This window comes from Carcharodon carcharias, chromosome 17, assembly GCF_017639515.1.
Source record: "Carcharodon carcharias isolate sCarCar2 chromosome 17, sCarCar2.pri, whole genome shotgun sequence".
Classification (NCBI taxonomy): Eukaryota; Metazoa; Chordata; class Chondrichthyes; order Lamniformes; family Lamnidae; genus Carcharodon; species Carcharodon carcharias.
The window spans coordinates 112,398,575-112,425,762 of NC_054483.1; the positions used below are offsets into that span (position 1 = coordinate 112,398,575).

A 27,188-nucleotide genomic window follows, 5' to 3' on the forward strand; every position below is an offset into this window, starting at 1 on the left:
ACTCTCCCCAGAGAGACAGACAGGGACCTGCTGCAAACTCTCCCCCAGACAGAGAGGGACCTGCTGCAAACTCTCCCCCAGAGAGACAGACAGGGACCCGCTGCAAACTCTCCCCCAGACAGAGAGGGACCTGCTGCAAACTCTCCCCCAGACAGACAGGGACCTGCTGCAAACTCTCCCCCAGACAGACAGGGACCCGCTGCAAACTCTCCCCCAGACAGAGAGGGACCTGCTGCAAACTCTCCCCCAGACAGACAGGGACCTGCTGCAAACTCTCCCCCAGACAAACAGGGACCTGCTGCAAACTCTCCCCCAGACAGACAGACAGGGACCTGCTGCAAACTCTCCCCCAGACAGACAGGGACCTGCTGCAAACTCTCCCCCAGACAGACAGGGACCTGCTGCAAACTCTCCCCCAGACAAACAGGGACCTGCTGCAAACTCTCCCCCAGACAGACAGACAGGGACCTGCTGCAAACTCTCCCCCAGACAGACAGGGACCTGCTGCAAACTCTCCCCCAGACAGAGAGAGACCTGCTGCAAACTCTCCCCCAGACAGAGAGAGAGGGACCTGCTGCAAACTCTCCCCCAGACAGAGAGGGACCTGCTGCAAACTCTCCCCCAGACAGACAGGGACCTGCTGCAAACTCTCCCCCAGACAGACACGGACCTGCTGCAAGCTCTCCCCCAGACAGCGACCTGCTGCAAACTCTCCCCCAGAGAGACAGGGACCTGCTGCAATCTCTCCCCCAGACAGACAGGGACCTGCTGCAAACTCTCCCCCAGACAGGGACCTGCTGCAAACTCTCCCCCAGACAGACAGACAAGGACCTGCTGCAAACTGTCCCCCAGACAGACAGACAAGCACCTGCGGCAAACTCTCCCCCAGATGACAGACAAGGACCTTCTGCAAACTCTCCCCCAGACAGACAGGGACCTGCTGCAAACTCTCCCCCAGACAGACAGACAAGGACCTGCTGCAAACTCTCCTCCAGACAGACAGACAGGGACCTGCTGCAAACTCTATCCCAGACAGAGAGGGACCTGCTGCAAAATCTCCCCCAGGCAGACAGACAGGGACCTGCTGCAAACTCTCCCCCAGGCAGACTGACAGGGACCTGCTGCAAAATCTCATCCAGCCAGAGAGGGACCTGCTGCCAACTCTCGCCCAGACAGATAGACAGGGACCTGCTGCAAACTCTCCCCCAGACAGACAGGGACTGCTGCAAACTCTCCCCCAGACGGAGAGGGACCTGCTGCAAACTCTCCCCCAGACAGACAGGGACCTGCTGCAAACTCTCCCCCAGACAAACAGAGAGGGACCTGTTGCAAACTCTCCCCCAGACAGACAGAGACAGGGACCTGCTGCAAACTCTTCCCCAGACAGACAGGAACCTACAGCAAACTCTCCCCAGACAGACAGGGACCTGCTGAAAACTCTCCCCCAAACAGACAGACAGGGACCTGCTGCAAACTCTCCCCAGACAGGGACCTGCTGCAAATTCTCCCACTGATAGACAGACAGGGACCTGCTGCAAACTCTCCCCCAGACAGACAGACAGGGACCTGCTGCAAACTCTCCCCCAGACAGACAGACAGGGACCTGCTGCAAACTCTCCCCCAGACAGACAGACAGGGACCTGCTGCAAATTCTCTCCCAGATAGACAGACAGGGACCTGCTGCAAACTCTCCCCCAGACAGAGGGGGACCTGCTGCAAACTCTTGCCCAGACAGACAGACAGGGACCTGCTGCAAACTCTCCCCCAGACAGACAGACAGGGACCTGCTGCAAACTCTACCCCAGACAGACAGGGAACTGCTGCAAACTCTCCCCCAGATGGACAGGGACCTGCTGCAAACTCTACCCGAGACAGAGAGGGACCTGCTGCAAACTCTCCCCCAGGCAGACAGACAAGGACCTGCTGCAAACTCTCCCCCAGACAGAGAGGGACCTGCTGCAAACTCTCCCCCAGACAGAGAGGGACCTGCTGCAAACTCTCCCCCAGACAGACAGACAAGGACCTGCTGCAAACTCTCCCCCAGACAGAGAGGGACCTGCTGCAAACTCTCCCCCAGACAGACAGACAAGGACCTGCTGCAATCTCTCCCCCAGACAGAGAGGGACCTGCTGCAAACTCTCGCCCAGACAGACGGACAGGGACCTGCTACAATCTCTCCCCCAGACAGAGAGGGGGGGACCTGCTGCAAACTCTCCCCCAGACAGACAGGGACTGCTGCAAACTCTCCCCCAGACGGAGAGGGACCTGCTGCAAACTCTCCCCCAGACAGACTGGGACCTGCTGCACACACTCCCCAGACAGAGAGGGACCTGCTGCAAACTCTCCCCCAGATAGACAAGGATCTGCTCCAAATCCTCCCCCAGACAGAGAGGGACCTGCTGCAAACTCTCCCCCAGATAGACAAGGATCTGCTCCAAACCCTCCCCCAGGCAGGGAGGGACCTGCTCCAAACACGTTTCATCTTAAATAATTTAAAAACCTCCAAACAAGAAGTTCAATTTTGCACATTTGTAAACCTGAATTAGACAATTTTGAGTTTTTAAATCTCCCGAGCAATAAATTAAAGTTTTCAAATTTAAAACCAGCATGGCAAGAATTTAAACTTAGTTTTAAAAACTTTCAAACAAAAAGTCAATTTTTGCAAGTATTCAAACCTGCAATACAAGATTTTACTTTTTGCGTTTTTAAAACCTTTTTTTGAACAGGATTTTAAAATCCAGTTAAAAGCGAAATACTGTGGAAGCTGGAAATCTGAAACAAAAACAAAATGCTGGAAAAATTCAGCCAGTCTTACAGCATCTGTGGAGAGTTCGTATGACTCTTCTTCAGACTAATAAAAATCTGTCATAATTCCAATTTTACAAGTAATCTTCCAGAAAAATAAACACACTTTCTTAACTCCTCCTGGCTAATCGAAACATTTCACCCCTCCTTTGAAATCAATCCAGTCTGATTTATTTAAAAATGCACATGTTCCCTTTACACCTATGTTTACCGACTTAACATTTCAAACCTAGTTTATCTTCTGTTACATCAAAGCCTTCAGACCAGCTGCCTTTAATTCAACTAAGTCACACACACACGCACAGACATAGAGCCATAGACACAAACCCCATATTATGACACAGCCAATGGTAAAGACTGAGTTGCTCAAATCCCAGAGGCAAACTTGAAACAACTGTCATAACCCATTTTTGCAATTTGCATGTTTCAAGATGCAGGCTTTGAATTCAGTAATAAGAAGACCACCAAGTCTCAAGAATTTTTTTATAAAACTAAATTAAACATTTAGTAATACAAGAAAGAGTGTAAGCACAAACATATATCTATACATTTACTGGCCGATTGGGTCAGGCACCACGGGACATAAAATTCTGTCCCTGGAGGCAGCCAGTTGCCATGCACTAGCCCACCGACAATCTGTGACCAGGTGTAGAGCACAGTGAATGGTTAAGTCCCGTTCTCACACCGCTGACTGGGAAAATCCGGCCGTATCAATTGTGCATGAGTTTCACCATTTGCAAGTTAATTATCATGTACAGGGTTAATTGAAGTTCATTGCTTTGAAATGTTTTGCTGTGACTGTATTAGAGTCAGAGTGCTCTCTGCAGGACCTATGGAGAATTTCATGGGATTGGGATTGGCTGGGAAACTAAAATGCTGAGTTTTAAATTATTTTGCAAGCCAGAAATGTTGCTCCTGCAGATAACACTATGTCAAGGCACTGATTTCTCCAACTTATAAAAGGGTTAGAATCTCCCTTTGTCTCACTGTAGATCCCAGGAACTGGCTTCAGGACACAGGGAAGATGATTCTCTTGCTGTCTGCTCTGGTCCTTATTGTGGCCTTTATGATCTTCTCTTTGACTGGTCTTATTCAGAGCAAGCCGAAAGGAAGCAAACTTCCAAAGAGCTTGCCATCATTCCCGTTAATCGGAAGCCTGTTGAGCCTATGGAGTAATCTCCCTCCTCACCTACTCTTCCTGAAACTCCAAAAAACTTACGGGAATATCTTTTCCCTGATGATGGGTTCACACTATGTGGTGGTGATCAACAGCTATCAACATGCCAAGGAAGTCCTGTTGAAAAAGGGAAAAATCTTTGCTGGCAGACCCAGTACGGTAAGATTTTGTTAAATATTGGATAGATTATTTTGGCAATTGCATTGTTCAGCTAAACAGATTGTGCAATAATCAGAACTTTTTAAAGTTTACAGTATCACGAATTATATATGCTCATAGAAATCAAGATTCCTTTTCAAAATTAAATTGTAGGCATGCAACCTTTTTTTGCACTTTATTTCAAGAGTTTTGAAATTTTGCTTAAAACGGGAGCTGTATTCTGTTTCTCAGGAATCTAATTGATTAGCTGTTGCTGAGTTTCTGAAATTTTGAGTGAAAAAAATAGAAGAAACAAAGGAGAAGCAATGAGCCTTATTATTTGTGTCCCTTGTTTATTCTCTTGGATTGACTGTAAGGGATTTTGTGGTGATTTTATTACTGCCTCATTTCCATTCACCAGCTTCAACTCCAACCCTACAATCTGCCCAAGTTCTGCTCTCCCTGAGTCTTCTCCTAGTCCTGTCTTGGTATCAACCAATCACGAGTTCATGATTTGCTTTGGCTTTGCACTTAAACTGCATAATCCTGATGAACAGGTCATTCAGCTCAACTGGCCCACTCACATGTAACATGAGCCTCCTCCTGACCCTCCATCAATGCCTCATATCCTTCCTGTCCTTTCACTGTCCTGTGTTTATCCAGCTTCCCCTGAGATGCATCCTCGAGTATTGACCCTTCACTTTGGCTTTTATGTATAGAAACGTGCTTGTGGGAAACTGCTAGCAGCACACCGCCTTTGCATGTATTTCAGTGATGCTGGTGTTCGCTGGGGCACAGTGTGCCAGTGACATCACATAGAAGCTTCAGCACAGAAGCAGATCATTCAGCCTGGCTGACCTGCTGCTACTCTTTCTGCTGCATCCTCACACCTTATTTCTTGGTGTATAATTCACTGACACATTGTTGGGTTTTTCATATATTCTGTGGTTGGGTTTTTCATTTATGTGTTCCTGATAGCTTCTCACATTGGTCTTACCTGGGTTAATGGGGGGAGGAAGCATGTGCAATGCAGACTGAACGTTCCTGTGCTGCTGTTAACACGCCTGCCCATTAATGATTAGAAATGAAACATGGAACAAGTCTGTACGTTCCCTTGTCCAGTCTGGATGGAGCATTAACAGTGAGAAGTGCGCAAAACCAGGTACAATCTGGAACAAACCATTCAGGGGTAGTTTGAGAATTCCTGCTCTGCTGTAAATGTCAGACAATCCATCATCCGTGTTTTGCTTCCTCACTGGTGTTGGAATCCAGGTTTATCTCTTTCACTAACTCGGCCTCCCCCAGCATTTTGAAAGTCACCTTAGATGCAAATACAACCCATGTACAGCCCAGAAACAAACCATTTGGCCCAACAGCCAATGATCACAGAATCACACAGTGCAGAAGAGGCCCTTCGACCCATCGAGTCTGCACCGACACATGAGAAACACCTGACCTACCTACCTAATCCCATTTACCAGCACTTGGCCCCAGAGCTTTGAATGTTATGATGTGCCAAGTGCCCATCCAGGTACTTTTTAAAGGATGTGAGGCAACCCACCTCCACCACCCCCAACAGGCAGCGCATTCCAGACCGTCACCACCCTCTGGGTAAAAAAGTTTTTCCTCACATCCCCCCTAAACCTCCTGCTCCTCACCTTGAACTTATGCCCCCTTGTGACTGACCCTTCAACTAAGGTTGATGCCATTTGTACTCCATATGACCCTCCTTCCAGCCCTCTTCAACTAACCTTATTAACACACCCTTCTATTCCTTTCTCTCATGTGCATATCTAACTTCCTCTTAAATGAATCCATGCTATTCATTCATGGTAGCGAGTTCCACATTCTACCCACTCCCTGAATAATGACTTTTTTTTTCTGAATTCTCTACTGAATTTGTTAGTGACCAACTTAAATATATGGCCTCTGGTTTGATGTTGTTTGGTCTTCCTTCACTCTCAGTACTTTTGAAATCTAAGCTTTGTGTTACATCAGCATCTTTTCTTGATCCAGCTTTGCTTCCCTTCAACCTTGACTGTCGACACAATCAGTTACAAACTTTGCTGCGATACTGAAATGTCATAAATGAAGAAATTAAATTATTATTAATTCAGCGACTACACCCCTGCTTTTGGACTTTTATTGCAAAGCGTGCAAACAAAATTCATGCAGCACACAGGGTTTTAAATGTTACCTTTAGGTCGCTGTACCTTTATCGCGTCTTACAACAGATTTGTTGTGACCCACCTTCAACAGGATGTCAATTAAAAAAGTGACGTGCGGTGATGTTGGGTGTGCATCCCGATGTCACCACACGACATTTAGGTGGGCAGGTCGGTGAGCACACAGCCAAGTCGGCTGGGCACCTGCCGATCGATCAAAGGCCTAGTAAGGCCTGTTTAAAAAGTAATTAACGTAATTAACTGAGCTGCCCGTCCAACCTTAAGGTTGACAGGGCAGGCAAAGAGCCCAGGCGGCCCTTCACAATTTTCACGAAACCTCATCCCACGGGCGGAGTGAGGTTTCACGAAGGGTTTATTATTTAGATAAAAATTTTTGGAATAAATAATCGACATGTCCCAGCTCATGAGACAGTTTCACATGAGGGGACGTGTCCTTAAATTTTTTTTCCCCCACGTTTATTCAAATGTCCATAAGTTAAACAAATCTCCCTGAGGCACGGAGGTGTTTCAGGGAGGTCGCTATGCTCTTCTGCGCACATGCATGAAAGAGCGCAGGGAACCACTCAGGGAACTCCACCGCCCCCCCCACCCCTCCCCCACCCCAGACCGCTGCCTAGACAGGGAGCGCTCAGTGCTTCCAGGTGCGCACCACGCTGGGCTGGCCTTAATTGGCCAACCCACGTAAAATGGCGGCGCAGCCCTGATCGGCAACACGCCCGCCTGGGTGGGGGGGACCTCTGCCCTTAAAATCAGGCTCATTTTGCATTGGTGTAGCACAGGTTCCCCTAATGGCCTAGGAGGTTATTGCACCATTTGGTGGAGCAGCAACATATAGGCTGTCTTCTTCATATGCACAAGTGCTTTGTGAGGGTTTGGAGGGTTGGGAGATAGACAAGCATTTGAGAAATAGACCTTCAAGTCGCTGAAGGCATGGATAATGGTATCGGCCGTGGCAAGACAGAAGTGGGAGGCGTAATTGATCATTGTTCTGGGGGATATAGAAGGTGATCTTGGTGACGGATCTGGTATGAAGCTTCCCCCTCAGCTTAGGATCAAACGGAAAAGAAAACCTTACCGGTCACAACAATTCATCCTGTCACATCGTGGAACAACGATAGCTGGAGAAACGGCCTATGTGCCCAGAACGTGCATTATCTACTGCCAAACCAGATGGTTATTTTAAAATGGAATTTATTCATGATGAAGTTTATGTAGTTGGGGTTGAGGAGTTGGGCCAGGGGTGGGGGTGGGGGGGGGTGGGGGGGGTGGGGTGGGGTGGGGGGGGGGGAAGGTGGGGGGGGGGGCGGTGAGTGGGTGTTGGGCTGATAGACTCAGACAACAGATTTGCCATAAGCTTTGCAATTCCGTGAAGGACCCAGACAGTATCCGTAGTTACCCACTTTAAGGGCCTGTACACACGCCTTCCCATCCTTGACTTAATTGGGTCAGTGGTGGGAAGGCATTGGAGCATGTAACCACTACCCTCCTGCCTGATTAAATGCATCCACCACCAAACTTTCCATGGGGGAGGGGTGGGGGTATTAAGTTCTTCCCGAGGATTGCGGCTGGTGACAAATATTAATCTGCTCATAGTGTCAAAGGACACAAACCCAAATTAACCAATCCAATCGACTTAAGTAACTCAGCCCAACGCAATCCAACCCAAACAACTCAAACCAAAGTTCACAGAACAGGCTTTATATACCCACAAAAATCTGTTGTCCTATCCTGTCACCTCTGTGCCTTTCGGTTATACTCCCACTGTCAGTATTATAAATGGACAGAGCCAGTCCTGCCCCCTTGCAATCAGATCTCTGTGTTTGCAACATTACAGGGGGCCAGCAGTACCTGCAACAATCAATTCCTTAGAGCAAATATAAAATGGATGGGAGAGGACAGTATGTTGAAATACTATCCTACAGCATGGGATAGAGGGGCTTCCAAACACAGGAGCAAACTGCACATAAACAGAAACTGGGACAACTCATAGTCTTTCATCTCTTTATCTCTCTTAGCAGCTTCCCTCTTTCTCCTTATGGATAACAAACTTTATTTTTTACTTTCGACAGCCCATCACCAGGGTCATTGTAACCCAATATTGAAATGTTAAAGCAAGGCACCTATAATGTCTCCTCTCTGTTCAGGTGACTACAGACCTGCTGTCCAGAAATGGGAAGGATATTGCATTTGGAAGCTACTGCCCAGGCTGGAAGTTTCACAGGAAGCTTATTCATTCATCTATCTCTCTGATTGGTGATAAATCAGCAGCTCTTGAGAAAATGAGTGAGTACACTTAACAGTCCTGCACCAACAATTCTTTATGACCCCTCTGATGGTGCAATGTATTTAACAGTGAGTGGCTAAGTCATACCCATAAGTAAGGACCCAGGCTCAATCCTTGCTTAGTGCTGACTAGCTGATCTAAGTGGAGGTGGTTTGAGGGATTTGACATTTGCCTTAATTAGAGAGAAGATTTGGCAGGGTTTCTGCCCCTGTGTGTTATCCACAGCTAGAAGTGAATGCCAATGAAACATATTCTGCTTCTATCTTACTGCAGATGTTCATGCATAAATAATGGCCATTGATCTGAATTACCAGAGATTAAGCAATATCAGCACAATATGCACTATGAACAGCCAATGCCTTCAGGAGTTTTGGAAGGAAAAAGTGATTATTTAGAACAGTTCAATATATCAGTCCCAGGTAGTGTGAAATTAGTTCTGCAGTAAGCTATGAAAACTTTCATTTATGGTTTGCCTTTAGTGTAGTGGAGAGCTTGACTCAGTGGTTAGCTCTCCTACTTCTGAGCTGAAAGGCTCTGGGTTCAGGGAAAGTGTGTTTACATTACTCAGAACAGGTTGTTAATCAGCCTTTGAATCCTCCATACCATTCTAATCTCTCCAAAGGGGGAGAAAAAAGTATGAAGGTATTCAAAACAAACAAGTGTAGATGAAAGGGCTGCATGAAGGTATAACCAGAAATGAAGGAATTTTGAAATGTAGTCGATTTTAAGGCAATGAAGGTGAATGAGGTAGAAGAGATGAACAAAATCCTGAGGAATGCCTATCTTGAAGAATCCTCCAACAGGATTTCCATTTGTCTGTTCTATCTTGTTCACCATCATTGCTTTCAAACTAACTATATTTTTACCTTTCTACAGTCCTGATGACCTGAAACATTAATTTAAACTTCTGATAGTCCTATCTCTAATAATTTTCTTCTCTTTGTTATGGACTGATGATGAGCAGTTTGCAAAGGAATTGGATCAGCATGCTGTACATTTGAAGACTTTCTTGACTCACCGCTGGACATCATGCCTGAGGTGAAGCGAATAGTCATCAATATAACCTGCTGGCTCTGTTTCAACTCAAAATATGAGAGTGATGACCCAGAGTTTCAGGAAGTGCTGGAGTACACCCAAGGCATTGTGGACACTGTGGGAAAGGATAGCTTAATAGACATCTTCCCCTGGCTCCAGGTACTTCATTCTGAATCACTGTTTCTATTTGTAACTTGAGATTCTTAGACTCTGGCTGAGGTAATCTCGGATTGTGGACAGTGTTTGGCAATTCTGATCATGGATGGTGTGCAAGTATCGCTGAATGCAAATCCTGTGCACATTAACCTCCGATTGCAGACCCCGCAATAACCTTTATTATATTCTGTCTCGCTGTTACTTTCTTACAGATATTTCCCAATGAAGAACTCCATACTCTGAAGCAATGCATTGCAAGACGAGACAATATTCTTCAAAAGCAATTTGAAAAGCACAAGGTACTTTGGTATGAAATGTACAACACCTCAATTTCATTGGTGTTATGGAAGAAATTGAATAGATACGTGCTATTGTATATAGTGTGTGTTATCAGATCAGTCAACAATTGAACAAATAGGAGCATAGGAACAGGGTAGAAGTTCTACCCTTCTTTCTGATGGGATTTCTGTTCTATCTTGTTCAGCATCATTGCTTTAAAACCAACTACATTTTTATCTTTCTTTAGTTCTGATGACCTGAAACATTAACTTATCTTCTGGCAAATCACATAGTGGGAAACACTTAAGCTGGTTCCACCATTCAATGAGATTATAGCTGATCAGTGAACTAACTTTGTATACCCATGTTTTTACCCCCATTTCCCTTAAAACCCTTGGTTAACGAAACCCTATCAATCTCAAATTTAAAGTTAACCGTTGATCTAGTGTCAATATGTGGAAGAGAGCTCCAAGCTTCTACCACCCTTTGTGTAGAAATCTTTCTAAATTTCACTAATGAAAGGTCTCTAATTTGTAGACTATGCCCCCTAGTCCTACACTCCCCAACCAGCAGAAATAGTTTCTCTCTATCAACCCTATCTGTTCCCCTTAATATCTTCAGAACTTCAGTGAAGCCATCCTGTATGCATTACGTGTAAAACATATTCAGCTATCCAATTTAGAAAAGCTTAACCCAATCAAACAGAGTCACCATGGTTTTGTGAAATCAAGTTCTTTGAAGATTATACAAGCAGAGTTGATAAAGGGGAACTGGTAGATGTAATGTATTTGGATTTCCATAAGGCATTTGATGAGGTGCCAATAAAAGACTATTGCACAAGTTAGGAGCTCATGGTATTGGGGATAGTGTATCAGCATGGATTGAGGATTGGTTAACACACAAAAGACAGAGAGTCGGGATTATTGGGTCTTTTTCAGGTCGGAAAGATGTAACTTGTGGAGTGCCACAATGAGCAATCCCAGGGCCTAAATTATTTATTAACTATGTTAATGACTTGGAGGACAGGCAGAGTGTAATGTATCCAAATTTGCTGATGATATAAAAATAGGTGGGAGGGCATGTTGTGATGGGGACATAAGGAATCTGCAAGGGGATTTGGACCAGGTTGAGTGAGGGTGCAAAAACTTGGCAGATGGAGTTTAATGTAGAAAAGTGTGAGGTCATGCACTTTGGTAGGAAAAATCATAAGACAGACTATTATTTAAATGGAGAGAGACTCCAATAAAGTGCAGCACAGAGGGATCTGGGTGTTCTTGTGCACGAAACACAAAAGGTTAGCATGCAGGTGCAGCAAGTAGTTAAAAAGACAAATGAAATTTTGGCCTGTGTTGCTAGAGGGTTGGAGTTTAAAAATAGGGAAGTCTTGTTACAACTGTACAGGGTGTTGGTGAGACCACAGCTGGAGTACTGTGTACAGTTTTGGTCCCAATATTTAGAAAGGATACACTAGCATTGGAGACAGTTCAAAAGAGATTCACTAGGCTGATTCCTGGGTTGAAGGGGTTGACTTATCAAGAATGGCTAAACAGGTTAGGGCTTCATTCATTAGAGTTTAGAAGAATGAGGGGTGATCTTATTGAAACATAAAAGATTCTGAGGGGGCTTGACAGGGTAGATGTTGAGAAGATGTTTCCACCAGTGGGGCGATCTTGAACTAGGGGACATAGTTACAGAATAAGGGTAAAAGGGTCAGAATAAAACTGAGATGTGAAGGAATTTCTTCTCTTAGAGGGTAGTGAATGTCTGGAATTTCCTATCCCAGAGAGTTATGGAGGCTAGATCACTGAGAGTATTTAAGGAGGAGGTAGATAGATTTTTGAAATATCAGGGAGTTTAGGGCTATGAGGAGCTGGCATGATAGAGTTGAGGCCTGGGGCAGATCAGCCATGGTCATATTGGATGGTAGGGCAGGCTTGAGGGGCTGAATGGTTTACTCCTGCTCCTATTTCTTATGTTCTTAATCTTATATTTGTAAATTCCCATATGTAAGTGTTTTTCCAGTCTCTGGTTCTTTTCCAATAGTGTGTAATCATTCCCTATGACATCCAAGAGGGCCTCAGGATATTTGAATCCAAATCTTTAGCTTCACTGGAGGACAGGAAGTGTTGGTTTATAGTTGGCACAATGCTTTCCAATAACACACTGAACATTCCCCACTGATTGAACTACTCTTGCCAGTCAAGGAATCTTAATGGGGACAATTAATTCAAGGGGAGAACATTTTGTTAACTAATGTAACTTGGGAATTCACTTTACATTTACTTCAATTTTCTTACTAATACTAATTTGCAACCCTCGCTTGTTGTCATTACATGATGTGCAAATCACATAGTGAGAAACACCTCCCCAGATAATGCCCAGGGTAGGGATTGAACATGGTAATTCCCAAATCTTTGCGTCACACTGTGCAGCACATTTACCCAATGGCTATATCCCATTCTCCAGTCTGTATGACTGGATTTAAGATTCTCAGAGCTCAGGGACCCTTTGGCTTCCTCCATTAAATTCCAGCACAAGGTACAACCGAGGCCATTTGGCATATCTAGTACATCCCAGCAATAGAAAGCTAAGATCCCTCCCCCAGAACAGAATTGATCCACCTCCTGAATGATTGGCAAATGTTTTCCTCCACTCCCCTACCTGGGAGACCATCCAGGTATTAATCCACATTTGCAAAAGTTCTCCCTGATATCAGTTCTAATGTTTCCTTTGACCAGGTTGGACCTATATCTTCTTGTCCTGGAATCTTGGTTTAGCTTGAAACAGTTCTCAGGACTGAACTTTTCTATTCTATTCACTGTACCTATAAGGCTATCCTCACTCAATCAGCTTCATTCCCTTTTCGGCTAAAGAGTCCAACTTTTTCCTCATTACTCAATCTTTTGACACTAGGGATCCACCTTGAGGCTTTTCTGTGTATAGCTCTTCTCGATATTTCTCTGGGAACTGAATGCTGAGTGTAATAATGTAATGTAATAACAACTACAATCTGTACAGATTGACCAGCTTGCCGAGGCTTTTGTGAACAGCCTGATTTATCATTAGTAGTTGCTGATTATTTATTTGATCACTTGTTCTATTCCCTCCCACTTTCCAGGCAAATTACAGCAGTGACTCTATACATGATTTGTTTGACATTTTGCTAAAAGCCAAGATGAATGCAGAGAATAACAACAATTCAGCGTATGAGGAGAGACTGACAGATGACCACTTGCTTATGTCAGTGGCAGACATATTTGGGGCCGGGACTGAGACCACCAGCACTACGATTGCTTGGATGATTGTTTACCTGCTCCACCATCCTGAGGTAGAAGAAACATTGAAAGAAAAATATACAACATGGATTACAGAGGGTTGCACAGTATTTATTGCATAGAAACATTGAGCTTGACAAGTTCATGCTGGGGGCTTTAATGCTTCGCAGGAGTTTTGCTTCATCTCACTTGATCAACATATCCTTCAATTCCTTTCTCCCTCAGATGGTGGTAGAGGTGGATACTCTAAACTCTTTTAAAAAAAGTACCTGGATCTGCAGGGGTATGGGCCGGGCACAGAAAGGTCAGATTAGACAGGGCACCTGGGTTTTCTCAGGCTGGCATGGACAAGATGGGCCGAATGGCCTCCTTCTGTGCTGTAACTTTTCTATGGTTCTCTGTTTATCTCGCTTCCCCTTAAATGCATCAATGTTACTCGTCTCAACCACTCCTTGAGGCAGCGAGTTCCACATTCTAACCATTCCCTGCGTAAAGGAGTTTCTCCTGAATTCCACGTTGGATTTGTGAGTGGGAAAGTTTGGAAGCTTTTAACGTTAAAGTAAATGACGGAAAATTCTGGAAACACCCAGCAAGTTAGGCAGCATCTGCGCAGAGAGAAGCAAAGTTAATATTTCGGATCAATGGCTTTTCATCAGGTGGTGAATCTTTGTTGTTTCCTTTCTGTAGCACTAGTATTTTTGTTGTATCAGTAGGTCTAAAGCTACGCACAAGACTCCATTTTTAAAAATTCATTCAAGGGATGTGGGCTTCGCTGGCTGGGCCAGCATTCATTGTGCCCCCCCCCACCCCCCCCCAACTATTTGCCCTTGAGAAGATGGTGGTGAGCTGCCTTCTTGAACCACTGCGCTCCATGTGGTGTAGGTACACCCACAGTGCTATTAGGGAGAGAGTTCCAGGATTTTGACCCAGTGACAATGAAGGAATGACGATATATTTCCAAGTCATGATGGCGAGTGACCTGGAGGGGAACTTGCAGGTGATGGTGTTCCCATTCATCTGCTGCCCTTGTCCTTCTAGGTGGTAGCGGTCATGGGTTTGGAAGGCGCTGTCTAAGGAGCCTTGGTGAGTTTCTGCAGTACATCTTGTAGATGGTACACACTGCTGCCAATGTGCGTTGGTGGCGGAGGGAGTGAATGTTTGTGGATGTGGAGCAAGTCAAACAGGCTGCTTTGCCCTGGATGGTGTCAATCTTCTTGAATGTTATTGGAGCTGCATTCACCCAGGCAGGTGGAGAGTATTCCATCACACTCCTGACCTGTGCCTTGTAGGTTGTGGACAGGCTTTGGGGAGTCAGGAGGTGAGTTACTCGCAGCAGGATATTTGAATCCAAATCTTGTAGCCACAGTATTTATATGGCTAGTGCAGTTCAGTTTCTGGTCAATGGTAACCCTCAGGATGTTGATACTGGGAGATTCAGCGATGGTAATGCCATTGAATGTCAAGGGACGAAGTTTGTATTCTTTCTTGTTGGATATTGCCTGGCACTTGTATAGCGCAAATGTTATTTGCCACTTCTCAGCCCAAGCCTGGATATTGTCCAGGTCTTGCTGCATTTGGATATCTTGTACAACTTCAATAGCGGTTTTCTGCTTTATATATAGCGCACCTATATCTATGAGGCAGGCTTGTGGCGCAGTGGGTACTTTGATAGTTCAAATTTTCTTCATTGCAAAACCATGACTCTCAAGTATAGCCTGATACCACTTATAGGTATAATGCCCCCCATATCGTTTTACTCCCTTGTCAATCAAGAATCTATCTAACTCAGCCTTAAAAATATTCAAGACCTTGCCTCCACCTTGCTTTCTGGAGAGAGAGAGTTCCACAGACCCACAGCCCTCAGAGAAAAAACTTCACCTCCTCTCCCGTCTTAAATGGGCGACCCTTATTTTTAAACTGTATCCCATAATCTTCTCTCCTACAAGGGGAAACATCCTCTCAGCATCCACCCTGTCAAGTCCTCTCAGGATCTTATATGTTTCAATAAGGTCACCTGTCATTCTTCTAAACTCCAATGGATACAGGCCCAACCTGTCCAATCTTTCCTCATTGAATAACCCCCTCATCCCAGGAATCAGTCGAGTAAATTAAAACTTTTTTAATGGGGGTTTCTTTTCCATACATTCACTGTAATAAGCTCTTTTTAGGTTTGTCCCAGAAATGTTTACATTGACACACACACACAAACACACGCACAGACAAAGAAACACACACAATCATCCACACATTCTCATATTCACAAACACCCTCGCGTTCACACAAAAGTACATGTATGAACACAAAGACACGGACACACACGCATGAACACTTGTATACAGAGGTACAGTCACAGACACACAAACTCACACATACTCATCCACATACACATACTCACACACGCAAACACTCATATACAGACGTACTCACAATCACATACAAACTCGCACACTCATCCACGCACACGTACTCACACATACTCATATACAGACATACTCATTCACATCCACACAAACTTACACAGTCTTCTACGCACGCATACTCACACACTCACAGACACACACACTCTCTCACACACAAGTTTCCCATGGCAATGAGTTGGAGAATATGTTGCTTCAAAACAATAAGAGGTTTTTTTTAACAAAAATGTGAGATATAGAACTAAACACCAAACAAAAAGCTTTGAATATATTCTAGGTAGATTATCCTGCAACACAACATTGCCTACACTTCAAAAGTGTTTCATTGGCTGTAAAGCACTTTGGGACATCCCTGTGATAGATCTGTCTTTCTTTTCGATAGATAATTGATTAGCAAGACAGCTGAATAGTTTGACCCTTTGCTTTCACTACAGATTCAGAAGAAAATACAAGAGGAGATCGATAGCAACGTTGGATTTGAAAGGACTCCTCAATTGAGTGATAAAGGCAACTTGCATTTTCTCAGTGCAACTATCAGTGAAGTCCTACGGATCCAACCAGTATCACCTCTCCTAATTCCACACGTGGCTTTGGAAGATTCCAGGTAAATATATCCACATGTTTTGAATTCTTCACTGGGAACATAGGAACAGGAGACCATTCAGCCCCTTGAGCCTCTTCCATCATTCAGTTAGATCAGGCCTGATCTGTAGCTTAAATTCATTTATCTTCCTTGGCTTCATATCCTATCATGCCCTTACCTCACAAAAATCTATCAAACTCGGTTTTAAATTTTTCAATTGACCCACGGCCTCTACAGCCTCTGAGGGAAAGAGTTTCAGATTTTGGCCACCTTTTGCGTGATGAGGTGCTTCCTGATGTCACCACTGAGTGTGCCTAGTTTTAGTGTGCAGGCTCTGCCTGCTTGTTCTGGGCTCCTGATCAGCAACCTTCCCTCCAATGTTTTTTGTTGTGCGTGACCTAGACATTTAAGTGCCTGGGCCCTTTAATTAATTTTGTGCAGCCATGCACATGTGGTAACTTAAATGGGGCCAACTTGCACTTGGCCTGTGCAGGTAGCTGTTTGGTTGCAGCCTAGAATGAACAGTGGTCAGAAAGAGAAGTAATTGCTCACCAACTACTTGCACAAATCATTAAATCATTTTAAAGACCCCCAACCAGATCACCCCTTAATCTTCTCTACTTGAAATAATACAAGCCTAGTCTATGCAGCCCATCCACATAATTTAATGCTTTATCCCTGATGTTACTCTGATGAATCTGTGCTGTACCATTTCCAGGGCCAATATATCCTTCCTGTGCGTGCGGTACCCAGAATTGAACACAATATTCCCCATGTGGTCTTTTATGCCTTGGGTAAATGAGTTCATTGGCCAACTGAACTCTAACTTCATGCCTTCATATGTTCTCATCAATTGCTGTTTGCAATCAATAATGTGGGGAGACTAATGTAAGAATAAACAGTGATGGTTTATTGAGACATAGGGCAGAGCACCAGATCATATGTTCACTCAGAAACCTCCAGAATTAAATGTAAAGTTCCCAGTTGCCCACGCTGTACAGTGATTTGTCAGTGCTGTCACACCATGATCAGTACATCTGCATTCTCTTAAAGGGACAGGGTACCTCACTTTATCACATACCTCCTCCTTTACTTAAAAGTACAGCTAAAAAGCTTAAAACGCATCAACTGTTTACACAATAACTGTTTACAGGTCAAGCCTCTCTCGAGGCCCTTCTTTGATGGGTTGAACATCGTAGCCCAACGACCTCAGCTGGTGTTTCCAAGGCCTCCTTTTCAAGGGCAGTTGCCTGAAATGTCCCTCAGTGGATGATTTCATCATGCTCTGGGTGCAGTCATGTTCAGTCTTGCCACACCTCCCCTCCAAGCTGAAATGTATTGACACTTTAAAGGCAGTCACCTTTTTTTAAAACTCTGTCTCTGCGGTGGTCAGCTTTTCTGTGCTGTGTTTCGTGCTCTTTTTGAGTTTCGGTAGTAACCCACGATCGTGATTCAGCAGGGTTATTATTTTAAATTTTAAACTGCAGCACTGCTTTCTGCTCCGATTGCCGACTGTTGCCTATTTCACAAGGTAAGCACAGGTACTCTCTCTAATGCTTTGCTCACCTGTCTTGGGGACTCTCACTCGGGGGTCTTACAATGTTCTTCTCCTCATCGCCACTTTTATGTCTTGGGTAAATAAGTTCGCTGGCCAACCGAACTTTAACTGCACGCCTTCCTTTGTCCTCATCAATTGTTGCTTGCAACCAATAATGGGGAGAGACTGATATAAGAATGAACAGTGATGGTTTATTGAGACATAGGGTAGAGCACCAGATCATATGTGCTCATTCAGAAACCTCCAGAACTAGACTTACTGTTCCCAGTTGCCTGTGGTATACAGTGATTCGTCAGTGCTGACACATGATCAGTACACTTGCATTCTCTTAAAGGGACAGGGTACCTCACTTTACTACATGGTCTAACCAGGGCTTTATTCAGCTGTAGAATAACATGGCATTCCAGCCCCCCTGATATAAAGGCTATCATACCATTCGACCTTTTTGAACTTATTGCTTGACCTGTCCACTACATTTTAGTGATTTCTGCGCCTGGACCCCTAAGTTTCTAGTTCCTAGCTTCTCACCAGTTAGGAAATTCTCTGATTGTCGGTCCAAAGTGCACGACCTCACACTTCTCCAAGTCGTTAGTGTTGTACCCATTCGGCTAATCTATCAATGATCCTTTGTAACCCTTCTGCTCTCATCTACAATATTTACTGAAATGCATATCTTAACTTCAACAAACTTGGCGATACACTCTCTATTCCTTTGTATGAGGGGTCAGATTGCACAGTTGGCTAGCTGGCTAGATTATCTTGCAGAATAATGCCCACGGCACGAGTTCATCCCCTGTATTTGCAGAGGTGGTTCTTGGCGTTTCCCTCCTTGCTTTGCCCCATAGTGTCAACATGGCATAAGCTGTCCTGGGACAATGAGGATACTAGAGAGAGAACGAGAGAGAGAGAGATTCCTTCATGTAGGTCATTGAAAAATGCAGCAAAACGCTGAGACCCAGTACTGATCCCTGGGCTCACCACCACTCATATCCTGCCAATTCGAATCATAGAATGGTTATGACGCAAAAGGAGGCCATTCAGCCTGTTGTGTCTGTGCTGGCTCTCTATAAGAGTAATTCAGCCAGTCCTAACCCCTCACCTTTTCCCCTGAAGACTACCTCTTCAGATAGTCATCCAGTTCCCCTTTGAAAGCTGCTATTGAATCTGTATCAACCATACTGCTAGGCTGTGCATTCCAGATCCAAACCACTCACTATGTAAAATAGTTTCTCCCATCTCACCTCTGCTTCTTTTGCCAATCACCTGAAATTGATGTACCTTGATTCTTAACCCTCTACCAATGGGAACAGTTTCTCTGTATCTGCTCTATCCAGATACTTCATGATTCTGAACATCTCTATCAAATCTCCTTTCAACTCTCTCTTCTCTAAGGAAAGCAGCCCCAGCTTCTCCAATCCATCCATGTAACTGATATCGGATTGGAGTGTATGTACTTTATCCCTACTTTCTATCTGCTACCTCCTAATCAATTCCAACCATGCCAACACATCTAAATCCTTCAGTAAATCTATAACTTCCAAAATTGGTTTCGTAAAGCTACATACTTGGACAATCAGATGTTTCCAAGTATTAATAGTTTTCAGGTCTAACATATTATTTGAAAGCCAAAATATGATGGGCGTGCACCACACGAGGATAGTAAAACTCGAGACCCAAATTAGGAGGAGAGAGGAACAGTGCATGTCATGCACAAAGACATTTGCTGCTCAAAGCTTCTGAGTTGCGGCACTAGTTAGTGTGGGCAGATGGATGATGTTTGCAACTCGTACTTTAACAGCAGGGATTGGACCAGCCACAATGTCATCAGGGGGCTCTCGGGCTTTTCAACTGGGTTTTAAGGAAAAAACAGCAAGCTGGGGTACATTGGACGATACCACAAACCAATAGGGTCGATGAAAAACTTGCCATCTGTGATTCAGTTGGCATCACTAAGTAAGGGTTTAGGAAAATCCAGGGCAGGAAAAGTCCAGCTGCTCATCAGCTCCAACACTCATGATGACTGAAATAACGTGGCTGGACACTTCCTGCCCTCTTACTCAATCCCTGTAGCTTCTTGTGAGGAGGCAAAATAGCAGAGTTAAACACGGGGGAAAAATGAATCCTGGAAAATTCCTCTCTGATGCCCCTCAAGTGATTGTAACCAGCCCTGAAGATGACATTGACCATGCATTATCTAAACAGACACTTAAATGTCCTCTACATATTGCAAACTCTGCTACAGGCAATAAGTGGTCTAGCCCATTTTGAAGACACAAATGAAAAGGTGGAGGGGAGGCTCTGTTAATTAATGATGGTACGAGCACAACAGAGAGGGATGATCTAGGTGCAGGAAACCAGGATGTGGAAACGGTTTGGGTAGAGATGAGAAATGATAAAGGCAAGAAGTCCCTTGCGGGAGTGGTATACAGGCCCCTTAACAGTAAACGCATGGTAGGAAGGGATATAAAGGATGAAATAACAGGAGCTTGTCAGAAAGGTATGGTGATAATCATGGGGAATCTTAATCTATATATAGACTGGAAAGATCAGATGGGCAAAGGTAACCGAGATGGGGAATTCATAGGATGTTTTTGGGATAGTTTCTTAGAACAGCACATTTTGGCACTAACCAGAGAGAGCAGGCTATACTAGACCTGGTGTTGTACAACAAGATAGGATTAATTAATTACCTCATATAGTGAAGGTGCCTCTAAGTAGCGGTGATCATAATATGATTGAATTTTACATTCAGTTTGAGGGAGAAAAGAGTGGATCTAAGACTAGTATTTTAAACTTAAATAAGGGCAACTATGAGGGCATGAAAGCAGAGCTAGCTAAAGTGGACTGTCAAATCAGGTTAAGGGATAGGTCAATAGAGATGCAGTGGCAATCATTTAAGGGGATATTTCAGAATGCACAGAATAGATACATTCCAATGAGAAAGGAAAATTCCAAGGGGAGGACCCACTATCCGTGGTTACCTAAAAAAGTTAAAGATCGTATCAAACTTAAAGAAAAAGCATATAATTGCGCAAATATGGTGGCAGGTCAGAAGATTGGACAGAAGATTTAAAAATAGCAAACAATGACTAAAAGATTGATAAGAAAGGAAAAATTACAGCACAAGAGAAAGCTAGCTAGAAATATAAAGATAGATGGTAAAAGCTTCTATAGATAATTAAAAAAGAAAAGAGTTAACAAAGTGAGCATTGGTCCTATGGAGAGTGAGTCGGGGAAGTTAATAATGGAAAATAAGGGAATGGCAGATGAATTGAGCAGGTATTTTGCATTGGTCTTCACTATAGAGGATACATGTAACATACCAGAAATAGCTGTAAATCAGGAAATGGGAGGGAGGGAGGAACTCGAGAAAATTACAATCACCAGGGAAGTGGTACTGAACAAATTGTTGGAGATGCGGGCTGACAAGTCACACGGTCTGATGGACTTCATCCTAGAGTCTTAAAAGAAGTGGCTAGTGAAAGGGTTGATGCGTTGGTTTTACTTTTCCAAAGTTCCCTAGATTCAGGGAAGGCTCCATTAGATTGGAAATAGCAAATGTAACTCCTTTATTCAAAAAGGGAGGGAGACAGAAACCAAGAAACCACAGGCCAGTTAGCTTAACATCAGTCATTGGGAAAATGTTAGAAGCTATTATTAAAGACACTTGGAAAAATTCAAGGCAACCAGGCAGAGTCAACATGGTCTTTTGAGAGGGAAATCATGTTTAACCAATTCATTGGAGTTCTTTGAAGAAGTAACATACGCTGTGAATAAAGGGGAATTGATGGATTTACTATACTTAGATTTCCAGAAGGCATTTGATATGGTGTTACATCAAAGGTTATTGCAAAAAATAAAAGTTCATGGTGTAGGGGGTGACTTTTGGCATGGATAGAAGATTGGCTCGCTAACAGGAAACATATGGTAGGTATAAACTGGTCTTTTTTTGGTTGGCAAAATGTAAAGAGTGGTGTGCCAAAGGGATCAGCATTGGGGCCTCAACTTTTTACAATTTATATAAACGACTTGGATGAAGGGTACGAAGGTACGATTGTTAAATTTGCTGATGACACAAAGATGGGTAGAGGATATAAAGGGGCAACAAAGGGATATAGATAGGTTAAGTGAGCGGGAAAAAACCTGGCAAGTGGAGTATAATGTGAGCAAATGTAAAATTATCCATAGTGACAGAAAAATAAAAACAATGCTTATTATCTAAATGGTGAGAGATTGCAGAGCTCTGAGGTGCAGAGGGATCTGGGTGTCCTAGTGCATGAATCGCAAGGTTAGTATGCAGGTACAGCAAGTAATTAGGAAAACTATTGTGAGGGGAATTGAATACATAAGTAGGGAGGTTATGCTTCAGTTATAAAGACATTGGTAAAGACCACGGCCAGGATTTTACAACCCCACCTGCCTGGCTGGATGTTACGGTCCCACCAAAATTTAAATGGCTTACCCCATCCACTGTCGGGGAGGTGGGGGGTCAGTAGACACACCACAGTGGGGCTGAAAAACCCTGGCCCACATCAGGAGTACTGCATACAGCATTGGTCTCCTTATTTAAAGAAGGATGTAAATTCATTGGAAGCAGTTCAAAGAAGGTTGGCTAAATTAAAACCTGGAATGGGCGGTTTGTCTTATGAGGAAAGGTTGAACAATCTAGGCTTGTATCCACTCGAGTTTAGAAGAGTAAGATGTGACTTGATTGAAATATATACGATCCTGAGGGGACTTGACAGGGTGGACGTGGAAAGGATGTTTCCTTTTGTGGGAGAATCTAGAACTAGGGGTCACTGTTTAAAAATAATGGATCACCCATTTAAGACAGAGATGAGGAGAAATTTTTTCTCAGAGGGCTGTGAGACTTTGGAACTCTCTTCCTCAAAAGGCAGTAGAAGCAGAGTCTTTGAATATTTTAAGGCAGAGTTAGGTAGATTCCTGATAAGCAAGGGGGTGAAGGTTATTGAATGACCTACTCCTGCTCCTAATTCGGAGTCACACCAGCTGGTAATGTATTCCAGAGGCTCACTACTTTCTGAATAAAGAAGTTGCCGGACATCCAGTCTATTCCTAGTGATATACAGCTTAACTCATGTGCCCTTGGTCCTCTCTAATCTGTTAAACTGGAATAGTCTAGCAGTAGACATAATATCCAGTCCTTTCATTATTTTATAACCTTCTATCATGTCTTCCCTAAATCTTCTTGGAGTTAATAGATCCAGTTCTTATCTGAGTAAGTAAGTATTGAGTCAGAAAATTACAAATTCAAACTCCACCCCAAAGACTTGAGCGCACAATCCAGGCTGAAACTGCAGTGCGATACTGATGGAGTGCTGCAACTCACGACTGTCATCTGATGGACGGGATGTTAAACTGAGGCCTCATCTGCTCTCTCAGGTAGACATAAAAGATTCAAAGAGGAGCAGGGTGGCCTGACTAGTATTTATCCGTCAACCGACATCAATAAAAATAGGATTATCTGAGTATTGTGTACAGTTCTGAGCGCCACGCTATAGGAAGGATGTGAACACATTGGAGAGGGTGCAGAAGAGGTTTATGAGAATGGATCCACGGATGTGACACCTCAGTCGTGAGGAGAGATTGGAGAAGTCGGGACTGTTTTCCTTGGAGAGGAGAAGGCTGAGAAGAGACTTGATAGAAGTTTTCAAAATCATGAGGGGTCTGGACAGAGCAGATAGGGAGAAACTGTCCCTGCTCGTAAATGGATTGAGAACCAGAGGGCGCAGTTTCAAAGTGTTTTGCAAAAGATGCAAATGCGAGGTGAGAAATTTTTTTTCACATAGCGAGTAGCTAGGGTTTGGGAATTACTGTCCAGAAGTGTGGTGGAGGTGGGTTCGATTGAGGCATTCAAGAGGGCATTGGATGATTATTTAAATAGAAACAATGTTAGGGTTATGGGGAAAAGGCAGGAGATTGGCACTAAGTTAAAATGCTCAGAGAGCCAGTGCAGACACAGTGGGCCGAATGGCCTCCTTCTGCACCGTGACGATTCTGTGATTTATCTCATTGCTGTTTGTGGGAGCTTGCTGTGTAAATTGGCTGCTGCGTTTCCTACAGTACAACAGTGACTACGCATCAAAAGTACCTCATTGGCTGTAAACATGTTGGGATGTCCCAAGGCTGTGAAAGGTGCTATGGAAATGTAAAATTTCCTGTCCTTTCTTTCCAGGATTCCATCTTTTTCTAGCAAACAATAATTGACATTCTGAGAGATGCAGTTTTAACACCGATTCCAATTTATTGATTTATAGCATTGGTGAGTACACAATCCCCAAAGAAACTCGTGTAATCATCAACCTCTGGGCAATTCATCATGATGAGGAGGAGTGGAAGAATCCAGATGCCTTTGATCCAGGTAAGAGCTTTGTAACTTTACAACCCTGCGGGCTCAACATCAAGTTCAACAATTTCAGATTGTAACCACTGCTCCCATTTCATTCAAGTAGCAGGCTCTGGTAATGATTCTACCATCTTCATTGCCTCTAAACCATTTCATTTCTTTCCTTATCCCATTGCCACCTCCTTTTTGCCTTGCACTATCACTCCTTTTCTTATTTAACCTGTCCTCTCTTCTGTCCTATTACACACCTTCCCCATTTCCCTGTCTCTAAACCTGACACGAAAGGTCATCGGCCTGAAATACCAGGAGGGGGAGGAATTTTACACCCCCCCCCCCCCCCCCCCCACAACCCCCCATCAGCATATTTGTAGGTGGTGGGGGTGGGGACACGTAAAATAGAACAGATGGTTAACCCACCATCTTCTTGCCCACCTCATAATAGGGTGGGCAGGTAAGGCATTAGCCAACCTGCCTGCCCTTACGCCTATTAAGGTCCTTAAGTTGCCAATTAATGGACACAAGACCCTGTTTCCTCCTCTGCTACCATAATATGGTGGATGGGAGAAGGCAGAACAAAGGAGGCCAGCCCACTCTTTCATGATCTCAGGCTAAAAGGTGGGAAGGAAGTAGGGGGGTACTTCCTTCTTGGGGGGTGCCCGGTGCCCTGTGCCCTTTGGGGGCACCCCTTCCAAAGATGGCAAGCCTGCATTGTGCCTCCCCACTGGTTTACAAAACAATGACCCTCCCTCCCAGTCCTCTACCCACCCCTCCCTAGGGTCCCCGATCCCTCCCCGCCCAAAAAACCCTGTTTGCACCTCAGTCTGGGTATCCCATGTTGTCTTCCTGCTTGGGACTCCCTTGTAGTCCCGACAGTGGCCACTATTGCTGCTGGGACCACTCAGCTACCAGCGAATCGGATTGGCCAGCAGCTCTCAAGGGTGGAACTTGCTTTCCTCAAGGGGGTTGAAGTCCCACCCTCTGTTTGTTAAGGCCACCCCCCCCCCAGTTTATTATGGCTGTGGGTCAGCCTTTCTTGAATTTGGTTGGCTGAAAATGGAATTTTCCACTGGATGATGCATCCCACCACATCCCATTCTCGCTGTTTCTCTCTCTCTCTCTCTACAGATGCTGCCTGACCTGCTGAGTATTTCCAGCATCTTCTGTTTATATTTCAGATTTCCAGCCTCCACAGTATCTTCCCTTTTGGAGGAACCTCTCTCCATAATCAGAACAAGTAAGTCAACGAGGTGGAAAGTTCCCCAGATCTCAGCTCCAGATCAGATCTGCCGAGAGGAGCCTCTTAAGCGTCTACGTTGAACGGGTTGGCTGTATAATAAATTTTTTAAAAATCCTTTCTTCTCTCTTCCAGGCCGGTTCTTGGACAAGGATGGCAAATATGTCCACTCACCTTCGGGTAGCTACTTGCCTTTCGGGGCTGGTGTCAGGGCCTGTCTTGGAGAGATGCTGGCAAAGATGGAAATCTTTCTCTTCTCGTCTTGGTTTTTACAACGCTTCACTGCCGAAGTCCCCCGAGGTCAACCCCTGCCAAGCTTGTTGGGGAAATTTGGGATCATTGTTCAGCCACCGAAGTTTGAGGTGCAGCTCAAATTCAGGAAGGCATGGAAAAATCGCGGGCAATGCAGCTGAAGGCAAATTGTCACTGAAGCCAGGAAGCATCAATCAGTCCTAGCAAAGCCACTCATTGCAATGGAACAATGGAAGCAATTGCAAGTCTACTGAGCAGGCTCAAGGGACTGAATGGCCTATTTCTGCTCCTAGTTCTTATGTTCTACTCGGCCCTATATCTACTCAATGTAGTAATTTACACATTGCTTGGCCTTGTGTGTTTAAACTGTTTTCACTACTGGTTTAATTTTTTTATCACATCTAAAGCTGCTGAGGAATAGTACCAAAAATTGCAAACACATGGGCAAAGGGGGACATGGAGTTTGCAAGGCTAAGATAGGGTTTACAGGAAATTTAATACCAGCTCCATAAAAATGGCCATTGTTTTTGGGTCAAATGCAAACAGGTTTTTCAGGGATGATTTTAGGAATGCACCAATTTTCCCCCAAAAGACAAACCACAATTCTGGACAATATCCATTGCTGCACAATTGTGACGTTACTTTCCACTTATCGTCCCAGGTACACGGAAGCCTCTCTGGTCGAAATGGCCCCATTCATGTTAGTTTCACATGGTGGGTGCAAGTTGCTAGTCAAGATTCAAGCAGATCCACTCTTGGCTGACGAGACTCAGCAGACTTGTATTCCATCAGCCTGGGACGAACGCACAGACCCAGAGCTCAGAGATGAAAGTTAGTTTACTCAGGACAGCACCATCAGCTCCATAAACGCTTTTGGCGTGGACAGTAGCTGTCCTTGGTCTGGCAAAGAGAGAACTATCCTTTATCACTCAGACAGATAGAATGACGGAGCTGAATTATTAGCTGCAGATACTGTTCTTCACCGAGGATGATTCTACGATTTATCCAGCTCTCTGATGGCGTTAGCGAACTCAGAGGCAAAATTCTGAATAAAACTCCCTTTAATGAAGGTCTAAATCGCGAAGCTTCCCCCTCTTTAAAAGAGGTTTGGGTAGAAGGGCCTTGGTTAGTGAGATTCTCCATTTCTTTAAAATAAAATGTCCCCAGACTAAACCGCCTCTTCAAAACAGGTAACAGTTGTAGCTTCAATGGGCTGCCACTGACCTGGGAAAATTACTAGCATGCATTCTATCAGCAGAATAGACTGACGTTTGTGGTGAGGCATTTATCAGCTCATTGGTTATGTTAGATCAATGTTGATTTCTAAATGTTAAAGATTTTGTGTCATGTAGCATTGCTGCATCCGAGGCCGTGTGCTTGATAGCACACCTCCAAAGCTCAGTGTTGAAAACAGTCTATCACTAACTAGTATTAACTTCTGC

At 44.4% G+C, this 27,188-nt stretch overlaps 1 protein-coding gene across 1 annotated transcript; it reads left to right on the forward strand.

The window, feature by feature from the left end:
* Positions 1–3,829: 3,829 nt before the first annotated feature.
* On the forward strand, positions 3,830–25,907 carry LOC121289702 (steroid 17-alpha-hydroxylase/17,20 lyase). The gene is made up of 8 exons (XM_041209327.1): positions 3,830–4,141; positions 8,451–8,589; positions 9,555–9,784; positions 9,994–10,080; positions 13,179–13,388; positions 16,187–16,356; positions 24,172–24,275; positions 25,630–25,907. The coding sequence occupies exons 1-8, from the start codon at positions 3,830–3,832 to the stop codon at positions 25,905–25,907; spliced, it is 1,530 nt and encodes a 509-aa protein (XP_041065261.1).
* Positions 25,908–27,188: the final 1,281 nt, after the last annotated feature.

Excerpts from the sequence above, each read along its gene's own strand:
- LOC121289702 (XM_041209327.1), top strand. The coding sequence starts at position 3,830 with ATGATTCTCTTGCTGTCTGCTCTGGTCCTTATTGTGGCCTTTATGATC. Across the intron at positions 13,389-16,186 it reads ACCTGCTCCACCATCCTGAG|ATTCAGAAGAAAATACAAGA; the intron begins GTAGAAGAAACA and ends CTTTCACTACAG. Across the intron at positions 24,276-25,629 it reads TCCAGATGCCTTTGATCCAG|GCCGGTTCTTGGACAAGGAT; the intron begins GTAAGAGCTTTG and ends TCTCTCTTCCAG.